At 38.0% G+C, this 12,500-nt stretch overlaps 1 protein-coding gene and 1 non-coding gene across 2 annotated transcripts in view; both read right to left on the reverse strand.

Moving 5' to 3' along the window:
• LOC138016494 (Bardet-Biedl syndrome 7 protein homolog) overlaps positions 1 to 12,500 on the reverse strand; it is a 28,832-nt gene that overhangs the window by 9,082 nt on the left and 7,250 nt on the right. Inside the window, exons 10-17 of the mRNA XM_068863639.1 lie at positions 6,599 to 6,729; positions 5,296 to 5,489; positions 4,864 to 5,056; positions 4,057 to 4,131; positions 2,218 to 2,280; positions 1,354 to 1,493; positions 1,182 to 1,271; positions 884 to 958 (exon numbers count right to left, since the gene is read on the reverse strand). Coding sequence (XP_068719740.1) covers positions 884 to 958; positions 1,182 to 1,271; positions 1,354 to 1,493; positions 2,218 to 2,280; positions 4,057 to 4,131; positions 4,864 to 5,056; positions 5,296 to 5,489; positions 6,599 to 6,729 — 961 coding nt within the window. The remainder of the gene's footprint in view (positions 1 to 883; positions 959 to 1,181; positions 1,272 to 1,353; positions 1,494 to 2,217; positions 2,281 to 4,056; positions 4,132 to 4,863; positions 5,057 to 5,295; positions 5,490 to 6,598; positions 6,730 to 12,500) is intronic.
• On the reverse strand, positions 95 to 167 carry Trnat-ggu (transfer RNA threonine (anticodon GGU)). Its single transcript has one exon. It is a non-coding gene; the product is annotated as a tRNA-Thr (tRNA).

The raw sequence follows: 12,500 nt of genomic DNA on the forward strand, positions 1-12,500 counted from the left end.
TATTGCACTGCGGGTATGAAATCAAATGAAACCATGTTGTCTCGCAGTGATGAGCGCAAATTTCTATTGCGTCGAGAAGCCTGAAAAATTTTTAGGACTTCAACGGGATTTGAACCCGCGACCTCGCAATACCGGTGCGATACTCTAACCAACTGAGCTATGAAGCCACTGACGTTGGGAGCTGGTCACTTCTGAGTTCACAACCTTCCCGTGATAAGTAATTATGAGTGAAAGATATATATGAAATACATCATATATACCCGCAGTGCAATATATGATGTATTTCATATAATATCTTTCACTCATAATTACTTATCACGGGAAGTTGTGAACTCGGAAGTGACCAGCTCCCAACGTCAGTGGCTTCATAGCTCAGTTGCATGGTTAGAGCATCGCACCGGTATCGCAAGGTCGCGGGTTCAAATCCCGTTGAAGACCTGAAAATTTTTCAGGCTTCTCGACGCAATAGAAATTTGCGCTCATCACTGCGAGACAACATGGTTTCATTTGATTTCATACCCGCAGTACAATATATGATGTATTTCATATATATCTTTCACTCATAATTACTTATCACGGGAAGTTGTGAACTCAGAAGTGACCAGCTCCCAACGTCAGTGGCTTCATAGCTCAGTTGGTTAGAGCATCGCACCGGTATCGCGAGGTCGCGGGTTCAAATCCCGTTGAAGTCCTGAAAATTTTTCAGGCTTCTCGACGCAATAGAAATTTGCGCTCATCACTGTGAGACAACATGGTTTCATTTGATTAGCTACAGATGTAAGCTAATTTTATACATATAGGCTAAAGAAGAACAATATTAGCCTTTTTCATAACATCTGCATTAGACATCTCTCAAGGTACTAGCTCAAAAACTACTACTTACTTGTACTGGCAGTCCAGCTGTGTGTCAAGAAATGTTGACAGAAAATGAAAATTCACTTGCTCCCCAGCAGGAGTTCTGTTGGTGAAAATTAATGATACAAAAATGATTCTAGGGATACATGAACTGTACATGCATGCAGCTACAGAGTAACTACATGTACCAGTAGTGATTACAAAACAGTGACTTGATTTAAATGACTCACATGTGTTAAGGACCACTTAAATAAATGAGATGCCCCTTAACAGGGAACAACTCAGAACAATCTGACGTATGAAAGAGAATTCACCAGGAAACAAACCTGTCTGGAACCTCAGGGAGACAAAAAGAAACCCAAGAGTGGACTTCAGCGAGACTGAACTGACCCATCAACTTCAGTGTGTTCATTGGTCTATTAAGTAAAAATAATAAAGAAGAATTGAAACAGTGAAGTTATACCCATTTGAATGATATGATTGGCTTTGATTGCTTACTTTGATGCATCAAACATGTGAGTCCTTTGGTGAAGTGACAGAGGTTTGATGCTATACTGCCGTACTTGACAAGTCTTGGGTTGAATTCTGGGTGTAACATACGCTTGCAAAGTACCATACTGTCCCTCTATTGATCTGATCTGATATAAAACACAGTATCAAGGCTTAGCATCAGTGCCAGGAGGCAAAAAAACATTTCAAATAAAATCATGGGCTAGACCAAAAGGGGGAAGCAACTCAAGCATCCTTGATAATTATGTCACTGCTCCTCCTGAAAACTCGACAAGATGATTTGATTCATACGTAAGTGAATGCCAGCAGCTAGTCTCCCTGAATTGAAGGGATTCAGTGATTATGCCAGTGTTCTTCAGGGGGCCCTGTGAGAGAGTAAATAATTATTACTCAAGCTCGGGCCCCGTGCTGGAGAAATGCAGTATTTTCACTCACATGGGGTAATGGGTTGCCTAATATAGATAGTAAATGTTACCGTCAAAACATTGTCTGTAAATTCACCTGAAATTACATGTACTGTAAACTTGGAGTCAACACTTCATTGAACACAGGAGGCAGCGTGGTCTAGAGGTTAGGACGCTTGCCTTGAGATCTGGAGTTCCTGGGTTCAAGAATCGTTCTGACCACTCGTTGAATTTGTTCCTGCATGGTTAAGTCCATGGTTCAACTTCTCGGCTGCACTTGTAAATAGCCAACTGGTTTGCCTTTGGCCAGTTGGGATTCTCAACAGTTGTTGTTGTTACGTTGATTGTGTTTCAATGGCCCTGAAAAGCCCGTATGGGGAGTGGTAATTTAAAATATGTATGTATGTTATGTATGTATGTATAATGTGTGTACTGAAAACAATCAAACCTTTAGTTCAAGCCTTGTTGTGTTTGCCTGACATCTGTAAGTTGCAAGCAAGAAATTTCCATTCTAAAAAAGGAAAAAAAACTGGTAGTACAGAGCTGCATTTTTAGGTAATAATTTAAAGTTAATTAATTTTTGTACAAACATCAGTGTAATATGCAGCTATCTTAATTCCAGATCAATCTTTGAATGAATAAAAATAGTTCTTGGTTTTCTTTTTTCACCTTGGCAAACAACGAAAGATTACTGTCAGACATTGGTTAATTTTTATTCTTTGAAAAAAAATTAATCATCAGTTGCTTAACTGGGTGGGCAAAAGCTTATTAATTGAGAGAGAGTCACTTGTGAACAGTGTACTTTAATTTTGGTTAAAAAAACAAAAACACTTAGTCTAATGGGTAAAATTAATAGATGTGGGGTGTACAGGGGCATGCACCCCTGGGAACAGTTTTAAAATTACAATGTACCCTATATAGCTATGTGCCTCTAAGATACCATTTCCTGCATTTTAAGATCACAGTCAATGGAAAATACTGCAATTTTTAACAGGCAGTGAAAGTTAAAGGCCTATTGATTCCTATCACATTTTTTTGATAACAATATTTGCTTGCATGGGGAATGAACATGTATATACATGTAGCTTAGAAATAAGAATGGACAAGAGTTTGATCAAGCTTTGGGCTATACCCACATTTTCAAGCTCAACTTAGACACAAAAAAATGGCAAAGAATCATGCGAAAAAGACTGGTTAAACAATTACATGTAAAAGAAAACATTATCTTTCTTTGGCTACAAAGAGTTTTAAAAACTGGGAGGATATTATTATGGGAGGACGGAAATATTTGCTGAAAAGGGGAGGTTTCTGGCCAAAACGGGAGGGTTGGAATCTCTAAACATGTTTTAAAGAAAACAATATTAATAATTATTAGTCAGTGTTACTGTGTAAGCATAGCTTGAACTGTGTGTAATGGCAATGGTAATGGATTATATACCTCAAATATCACATACATGGCAGTTAGACCTCATCCTGTAAAAGGCACCTCTTGATAGCCTCAATCAGTCTACATTAAATATGGATGATCTCACCCACCCACCACCCTACCAACACACGCATGTGACAGGAGGGCAGACCACAACACCTGGGGTCTCCCCCTGCTCTTCACGAACAGTGTGTGGGTCCTTTAACATCCCACAATGTTGATTAACAGTAAAGTATTTTATTTAATCACTTTCACCACAAAAGAGAAACAGGCTGTGGTGGGGGTCGCACAACAGAGCAAGGCTCCAAATTAAGTGCACCCTTTTACCCTCCCAACCATGATATTGCACAGAAGACAGACCACAACTCCGGGAACTATAGCTACATGCCCTACTCTTTGCGATAACCAACTGAGCCATCGGTGCGCGGCTGATTGTGAGACAGGACCTATTATATAAATAATAATAGTCCTTATTCTACAAGACTTGAAAAGTCTAACCAATATTTGAAGATGAAGGAAGGCAGTACGTTCTGCTCAGGTCTTTCTAACACCCTGAGTGTTGGTCCAACCAGGGTTTCAACGTGTGATCTTGCGCATAAAAGCCTAATGCTTACAAATAACCAACTGAACCACTGGTCGTGGGTGTGTTACAGTGTAATCTCAGTGTTTGGGTGTAACATTATTTTATTAATTTAAAGGTACATATATGTATCTTTAAATATAATATAATAATAATAATAATAATAATAATAATAATAATTTTCAAAGTCATAATTTTGCCACAACTACAGTATGTCAGTTGTGTCAAGAGAAAGTTATCAACGAAATATAAATTAAATCCTTGGTTAGGATTAGGGTTACCTCAATATCACAGGCACTGTAGCTGACTACAGCAGAATTCTTATCCACATCCAAAAGGTCAATTGGGACATCACTCTGTGGCAAAGAATTCAAGAATTCACAGCACAATCAAATTCAATCATTTTAAGCTTAACTGGCATGAGATCTGCTCATTGAATTTGGCATGGTACGGTAAGGAACCAGCTGCCCTGCTTGTAACCTAACTTACAGGTACATGAAACGTACAATATGTGATAATACCGGTAAATGAAAACTCCTGAAATTCAGTCACAACAAGTTATTTTCAAATCTACATTATAAGCATTACGTCTTTCATATGTAGTTAACAAAGTTAACAATAATTTATGTGTGAACATCATCATGCTAAGACACTATTTTGACAGCTTATGATACTGTGTACGTGTAAAAGTAATGTATAGATTTATGCAAGCCCTAAAGCAGAGCTCCCATGCTCTTATTCTTACAATAAGTTAACCTTGAGCCTGGTCAGCGGTCAACTTATTTTAAAGAAAAAACAGCTGACCTCGATGAGCTCTCAACTTGAGCCAATGATACGGTCATGACTTTGTGATACTAGTCACATTGTCATACATGGAGAGTGGACGGTTGTATGGTTGTTGTGCAATGACCAAAACCAAGTTTTCTCGCACATAAATTATGGGTTACCATATCTTTTTAGCCATGGTGCTCCGTGTGCATGGGGAGCTCTGCTATAAATCTAGAAAATATCAACTGAAGGAAACAAAGACTCAGGCCTTCGCCATTTTTAAAATAAATCTTGCTATTAAGAAAGTACTGAAAAGGTACCTGTAGAAGGACATTGTCTATCGGAATCTGCACCTCAATACTCAATGTGTAACTTGCATCATCTCTGTTCAGAGCAAATTTATCATTGATAGCAAATTGTGGAATTGCTGACAAAGCACTTTCTGACTGAGCAGTAAACTGATATTTTTCTCTTTCTTTTAACACTTTCTGTTGAAGAGTTTCTATCTCCAACCTGCAAAGAGGAATATACAGTATGCTTTAAAATTAAAACACACTTCATTAATGTTACTATTATATTATAATATTAATTAATGATACATTATTTGAAAAAAATCAAGAACACAAGTCCACAATCAACTGCGTTTATATTTTAAATCAAAGCTTAATTTCCAAAAGAATTTAAGTTAGTATGTAGTATCAGGGCTGTGGACTGCCTTTGACAGATAAACCTCCCAGACACTGCATTCTCACCTCAGGTTGTCCATTTTCGCTTGAACTTCATCACTGATCAGCTCTTGGGTCCCAGTTGAGGGACCTGCTTCCTTTTGCTGAGGTTCCGATGTCAGACCAACCACCCAGCCAGCATATGTGGAGGCTACTACTTCATCATAGCCAGATGAACTCACGCAACCACCACAAATGGATGTTATACTTTCACTAAGTGCCTAAAAGCAAAAAGGGTAGTTTTAATTTGACAAAGCCATATTCTACCTAGGTGTGTACTTTTTTGTACGATGTAGATGAATGGGATTCTGGTTGAACAAAAAATAATGTACCATAAAATTGATTTCAGGCATAAATTTGGAATAATATTTAATTTATTAATTTTGAAGATTCCCTTGGATGAAGGAAAATCCCAAAAATGAAAATTAAATGAGGGCAATGTTATTGTCTTTAGAAGATAATTATTGAATGCCATGTAAAGTTTTCACCTGGCAATCTAGACTAGTTTTTTGCCCTCTACTTAAAAGTGAATTAAACACCTTCCAATTGATGCTAATTAATTTGAGGACCAGGTGATACTTCTACTAAGGGCTTGTTTATATGGAGGGAGAGCCCCAGCTATTAACCCAGTTAACCGCTAACCCTAACCCTAACGCTACCCTGGGAGTCAGCCAACTTTTCTTACGTTTCTTTAGAAAACGCATTGAAGTGTTTACATGCTAGTCAGGGTTAAACCACCTTCCCGGGGCACCCAGTGTCTACTTGCCCAAGGCAGACCTTCTAGGTGTGCTATCATTTACCATGTAAGTGGTTTAATTATGTGCCAGGTTATCCTAGGCGGCTATAACTGAGAGGAAAAAGACCATGAAAACATTGATTCACCATTGTTATCACTTACCAGTGAGTGACATCTACTGAACAAAATGACAAATAAAACTTGCAAAATATTTTCTCTAGACACTGAAAAGTGGCCCGCTAGTGGAACAAGGGATTAAAAAATTAACTTCTTGCCAAAACCATGCCAAAACATTTCTTTTGTCTGCCATCTTGTTTGTTGTGCTTCAAGGGGCACGCTCAAAAGATAGCCCACTAGCCATCCCGCTTTAATAGGTGAGTTTTATGTACAGTGTAAAGGCAGCTACTAGGTTATAATTATCATAACTTGGTCAGCCGGGGCACCCTACACTGTACATGTATCTCCATGTAAAAAGGCCCTAAGAGGCAAACTGTTTTAAAACTAAAGGATAACACACATTCTCAAAATAAAACAACAGAAATGTTTTTTTAGCCAATTCCATTACTCTCAGTGTAACCCCATGAGTCAACTGACCTGTTTGAATCGATGTACTGGCTCATCTGCCTCATCAAAACCAAAAATCTCAATTAAACCATCATCTCGGCCAACAAGCACATCAGGAACACCATCAGATGTAACGTCATAAGTCTCTAGTGCTAACACACCTGTAGGAACATGTTCATACACAGTCACATAAATTACTAAAAATTATAACATTATTTAAGACTTACAAATTTAAAAATCTGTTCAAAACGTTTGAACACTAGGTGATACATGTATAGTAAACAAATACTGGTAATACTATTATAATATAAACTTAGTCTAATGTAGTATTCAAGACTATGGTCAAAAGAAACTTCTGCAATGTTGTTAGATACGATAAAACCACAAGGAAAACCTGACTTTAATGTCGCAAGTTCTGCGGGTATTTATATCTAAGACACACTACAATAACAAAATGCAAAACACAATGTTGGCGTAAAAGGAGGGAACACCGCTCCACGATGTGGAGACTTCCAGTAACGTGACTAAAGGCCTCAACTTATCTCCCCAACGCACGTAGCGAACTGTGCCGGATCAGACAAGTTTGTAGTATGTTGGTAAAAGCCAAATAATGATATACCTGTACATGTACAAGCCTAACTCTCCACGACACTATGAGCCAAACTTCCGGCCAGCATCATGCTATGATGGAAAGAGTGCTGGCGGTAAAAAGAGCTCAAGCCACCTTATCTCCCCAGCACTACAAGCCAAGCCTTAATTAACCAGTCCGGCAAGCACACTGCAGCCACTGTAAACGCAGCGCTGATGCGATAACTGTGCCCTTAAAGTGACGTGTAGGGCAGGCCAGAATGTCGACCCACATCCCTTAAAGAAGGTTAACAACAGCAGACCTAGGAAGAAAGCGACCTGAGTGGAAATAGAAAAGTGGCTCGGGCATATGCGTATGTTTCAGCACTTATACAACACTCAGACAAAAACCGCTTTGTCTTTACTAATCATATCTTGGGTTGTTGAAGTTTACCCAGTCGTAGTAAATGTAAGTAACTTGTTGTCACCTCCCAGAGGGGATAATTGAACTACATGTGAGTTTTGTTATAACTTTCAAGGAACTTGAAAGACGAAGACGAAATGAGAGCAAAAAGGTAATATCACTTGTGGTAATTCTAATGTCGCAGGTCAGGTTGTTGAAAATTAAAGAAATTAAATGCTAATTTTTTAAAGATAAATACTAAGTAGCCCTTTACCTGTTACCCTTTACCCTTTTACCCTTTACCCTTGGAAAAGTGCTGCCGGCTGTCCACCAGCACTTTTTCTTCAATAGCGGGAAAAAAAGAAAAAAACATTCTTCATGTAAAACTATGTACATTATCAGCGATCAATCTTTTTTCTGTGCTTCTGACTCTTCTATCTTCAAACAAGGAAACACTTCGCACAGGTTCAATGGCATTGTTGCTAACAATCGGGAAGAGAAAAAGAGTTTTCCGGTTTGCACGAATCTATTTCTGTATATGTGACCCTATTTGGGAAAAGCAGGCTTAACGAAAATAGCGTTGAAGCGTTTTTCCGTTGTAATGCATTTTCAACGCATTGAAAATGCGTTGAAGAGCATTTCCATTGCGTTTTAAAACGTTGGCAATGTTTTTCAACGGAACCGAAATGCGTTGCAAATCCATTTCAAAATCATTTCAAAACATTGTCAATGCGTTGTCAAACATTGACAACGCGTTTAATGAAACCGCCACGGGCCGTTTGGAATCATTCATAGCACCGCTACTATTAGTTACTACGAACTCTTTACAACGAATTGTTAACCCGTTAGCATGAACTCTAGCACGTACGTATTGGTTTGAATTTGAGCAGAAACATCAAATACATGGAGTTTTCCTGTAATTTTGCAGAGAACGCGGCTAAGTGTAAAACTCAACTATCCTATGGCTGCTGTCACTTACTTTTTTGGATTCAGTTCTTACGGTGTTGAACGAAATTATGGCGGTAAAAAGACTGATACATGCGTGTGTTTCAAATGACATTCGATTTGAACAATCGATCGAGTCTTAAATTTCACTGAATTCAAATCAACCGTTTCTTTGTGAAAAACTTTTATTTTTGGTTTTACGCTTTATTGTTTATCGTTTTGAGATAACACTTTATGTGTAACCAATACGAAAAATCGGGCCGATAAATTGATCCTGAGAATTTCAGTTGGCAACTGCAACAAAATACCCCAACATAACAAACATGATGGATAACAAAGGATGTCAACGTTGCGCACGAGCGATCACGAATTTGAACTGCTGAAACAAAATAAATTTTGTTCTGCGGGCCTCTTAAAATTGCTTTTACACCAGTGCAGATTAAACCCTTTTGCGGTTAAGTTATCAAAACGGTCAGTTCGCCAACCATTGCAATACAACGCCATAAAGATAAAAGGCGCAAAACGAGCCATAACATGAGCTAACATGTGGCGCGCCTTTGTCTCCCTCAGTGTCTGCTTCGTAATGTTCGTATAAAATCACCAGGGAAAATAAATAACCATTAATAACCATTCCCTTGAGTAGCAAGTGAAGGCGTCATCAGAAATGCTTAAAATACTAAATAGGAGTGAAATTTCCTGAAACGCAATCATTTGCCAAGAGTGAGGCAAGGCTACGTAGATAAAAAAATATCTTTGTCAAATCCGTGGTGTGCGTGACTTGGGATGATGAGTTGAGAACGATGAAAATTGCGATACCGTCGGTTACATTTAATCGTGAACAGCTTGATGCATTTCAAAGACTTTTTGAAGCTTACTCTTTGCTTTCGAAGCCAATGAAATCGAAAAGTTTACTTAAAATTTATGACAGAAAAAATATTGAACTAATTAGTGGCAAGCTCGGGGGTAAAGCGCCAAACAAATCACGCCAACATTTTCTTTTTCAACGTTTATATTTCTGGTGGGTATAATTATTGGCTGTTGCTTCGCAAAAGTTTTAATGTAAGTTGCAACAAATTTCTCTTTATTAATCAAACAAAATCAAATTCTCTCAGATGCAGAATTTTGATGTTCAATTGAATTTGTTATCGGTAAATAAACCGCTATTGGTTGTGTTGACAATGTGTTAAGCTTATTACAACGGGGCGAAACGTTGTCCTTTGTTTTCAACGTTTTGTGCAGAATTTGTGTCAAACGTTGGAAAAAGTTGCCAACGCGTTGGCAACGCGTTTTTCATCCATTCTTAAACATTTGTTGAACATTGTCAACGTTTTTACAATGGACTGAATAACATTACAAATGCGTTGAGAACCATTATCAATGCGTTGTAATGCATTATCAACGCGTTTAAAATGCGTTGAAAATGCATTACAACGCTATTTTCGTTAAGCCCGGTTTTCCCAAATAGGGTCACATATCTCCATACCCAGAGTTCTCGGGCTTTTTGGTCAGCGGGTGAGCGCCTGGAAAGACCCTGGGATATAATGGACTTCTATGGACTTCACTTTCCCAGAAAACATGGCTTCCAGACTTATTGTGCAAGCTGCAGTTTAATCGGAAACAGAAGATATAATTCAAACCCTGTCATTTGATTATTTTTGTGATTTACTGTATATATTTCTGAGGTAGAAAAAAACAAACAGCACTGAAACTACCATAGATTTAGATTTTGAATCTCCCTCCGAATTCTGGGGTTTCCGAATTACTTACCGACTTCCTGTCGGACTGCCATTGTTATGCAAGCGACCAATCAAAAAAACATTTTACAATGACTGCAAAAATTCTTGCGCGCTCATTGGCTAATTTTTATTGTCAATAAGCAGACATAAATTTATAATTTATGCGATAATGACGCAATATTGCTTGTGTCAGATTGAAGTTCCTCGCATTTTTGTCTCGCTTTCTTCTTGTGTTTTGACTTAACTTTGACCCCTCTGCCTTTTTGTTATTGTAAAAAACAAATTGATGTCAGTTTTTCATGCGTCCGTCCTATTATTGACAATGAATTTTGTCATAACATTGTCAAAGGAGTCTACGGATCCACTCGGCTATCGCCTTGTGGATCCACAGCTACTTTGACAATGTTACATGTATGACGCAATTCATGATCAATAACAGGACAGACGCATGAAAAACTGACATCAGTTGATTTTGTTAAATTTAAGTCCATTATCCCAGAGTCTTTCCAGGCGCTCACCTGCTGACCAAAAAGCCCAAGGACTCTGGGTACGAGATTGGTATATCTCCATCACATGAGGGTCATGGGAAGCCCGCAAGCAGCCACGGTAATTAGTTTGTGGTTGGCTGAACTTGATTGTGATTGGTCAATACACAATTGACCTGTCAGAATGAAATACAAGTGTTTACGGGTTTTTTAGCTCGCACGGTGAAAGCCGCCTCCAAGATCCGTAGAAAAAACAATTAGAATAACATTCTGTTTCTCTTGCTACTGTATTTGTTCACAAAAAAATATATTACTTCCACAACAAATAATTATTCATTTAGCGATGGATATTCCTGAGGTGAATTTTTTCTCATGACGGAAGTGCTCCAAATCCTAAAAAAGGCAAAAACACGTGCAATTCCCTTAGGGAACCACGTGACGCAACAAAAGCTGATTGAAATGGGAAAACAACCGAAAATTGGTCGGAGCTAACTATTAAAACACCAAATTTTGGCATTTTCAGGTTCATTCTGCTATATATATTCAGGTTTATTTAGTTGTCATTCCGCCTCATTTCGGTTCGTTTCGGTATATTCCATTCCTGTTCATTTTGTTTCATTCCGGTGTTATTCCACCTCATTCGGCAAATTCCGGTTTATTCTGGTATAATTATATTGCGTTCCATTCCTGTGTTCAGTAACGCCCAGTGAACCTAGTAAGCGTATAAAGTACAGTGGGCAAGACCTACCAGGCACATCTCGTTGGAAAAACAGTTGAAAGCCTCCTCTTTCATCGCTTTCTTTAATTTATTTGAAAACAATTAACAACTTGCCTGACTCTCAGATGGTCTGAGTTGGCTCTCTCAAACTAGCGGCTGCTGTGGCGAAATGACTAACGCGGTAAACACGACTAATAATTGTGGCAGTTGGTTGTAGATGTTCGCCTCACTTTGCTACTTTTTGGCCAATAACTATATTTTAATTGCCTACAAAGATTTTCCTTTTCTATGCATTTTTGGTTAACACAAATCCAAGCTATTAAAGGGATATCGTACAAAAAATTTAATATATAGTTTATCTTCTTCTAAGATTTGATTCTTGTCTGGTCGTGTCAAGGGAAATAGAGGCAATTGTTCGAAGATGGAACATTCAATTTTTGATGAAAGAAGACACAAAATTGTACAAAACAGAGAAGGTACAATAAGAGCCTAATTAGAGACTGTGCATCGAAAACAATCAGTCGTGTCTCTTTGCTGTTGTCAATAGTAAACATTACATGAGAAATCCTAAGGTGAGTAGCACAATCACCACACCCAATTCGGGGTGACTCAGAAACATGTCCAGGTTTATTCAGTTTTAATAACGTACATCTTCAATAAAGCTATCTTTTTGCTGAATGCTAAGGTTGTCCTTGTTGATTAGCATAATTATAGTGTGTAAGAAGCTAGGGTAAAATGACTTTTTTTTCTTGAGAAAACAAGGGAAAGGATAGAAAAAAAGGAAAATTTTGAGTGTAACGCTTAACACAATTTTCAAATTGAAAGTCTTTCATAAGATAGAAAATAACACACAGTAAACACATACATTTGCGGCAAATTTCAACAGTTCATTAAGCTTATTAAAACACATTAAAAATTCAGGAGTTTCCATACTGTAACGACGTATTTTGGAATACTGGCACTCACGAGATTATTGTTTGAAATAAGTCTAATTCAAATAATACCCGTGGATTCAAAACCATCTCAACTAAATGCTCATATCTCACGCTTTAACATACAGAAATATCAGTCTGAGGGA

Source organism: Montipora capricornis, chromosome 9 (genome assembly GCF_036669925.1).
Source record: "Montipora capricornis isolate CH-2021 chromosome 9, ASM3666992v2, whole genome shotgun sequence".
Classification (NCBI taxonomy): Eukaryota; Metazoa; Cnidaria; class Anthozoa; order Scleractinia; family Acroporidae; genus Montipora; species Montipora capricornis.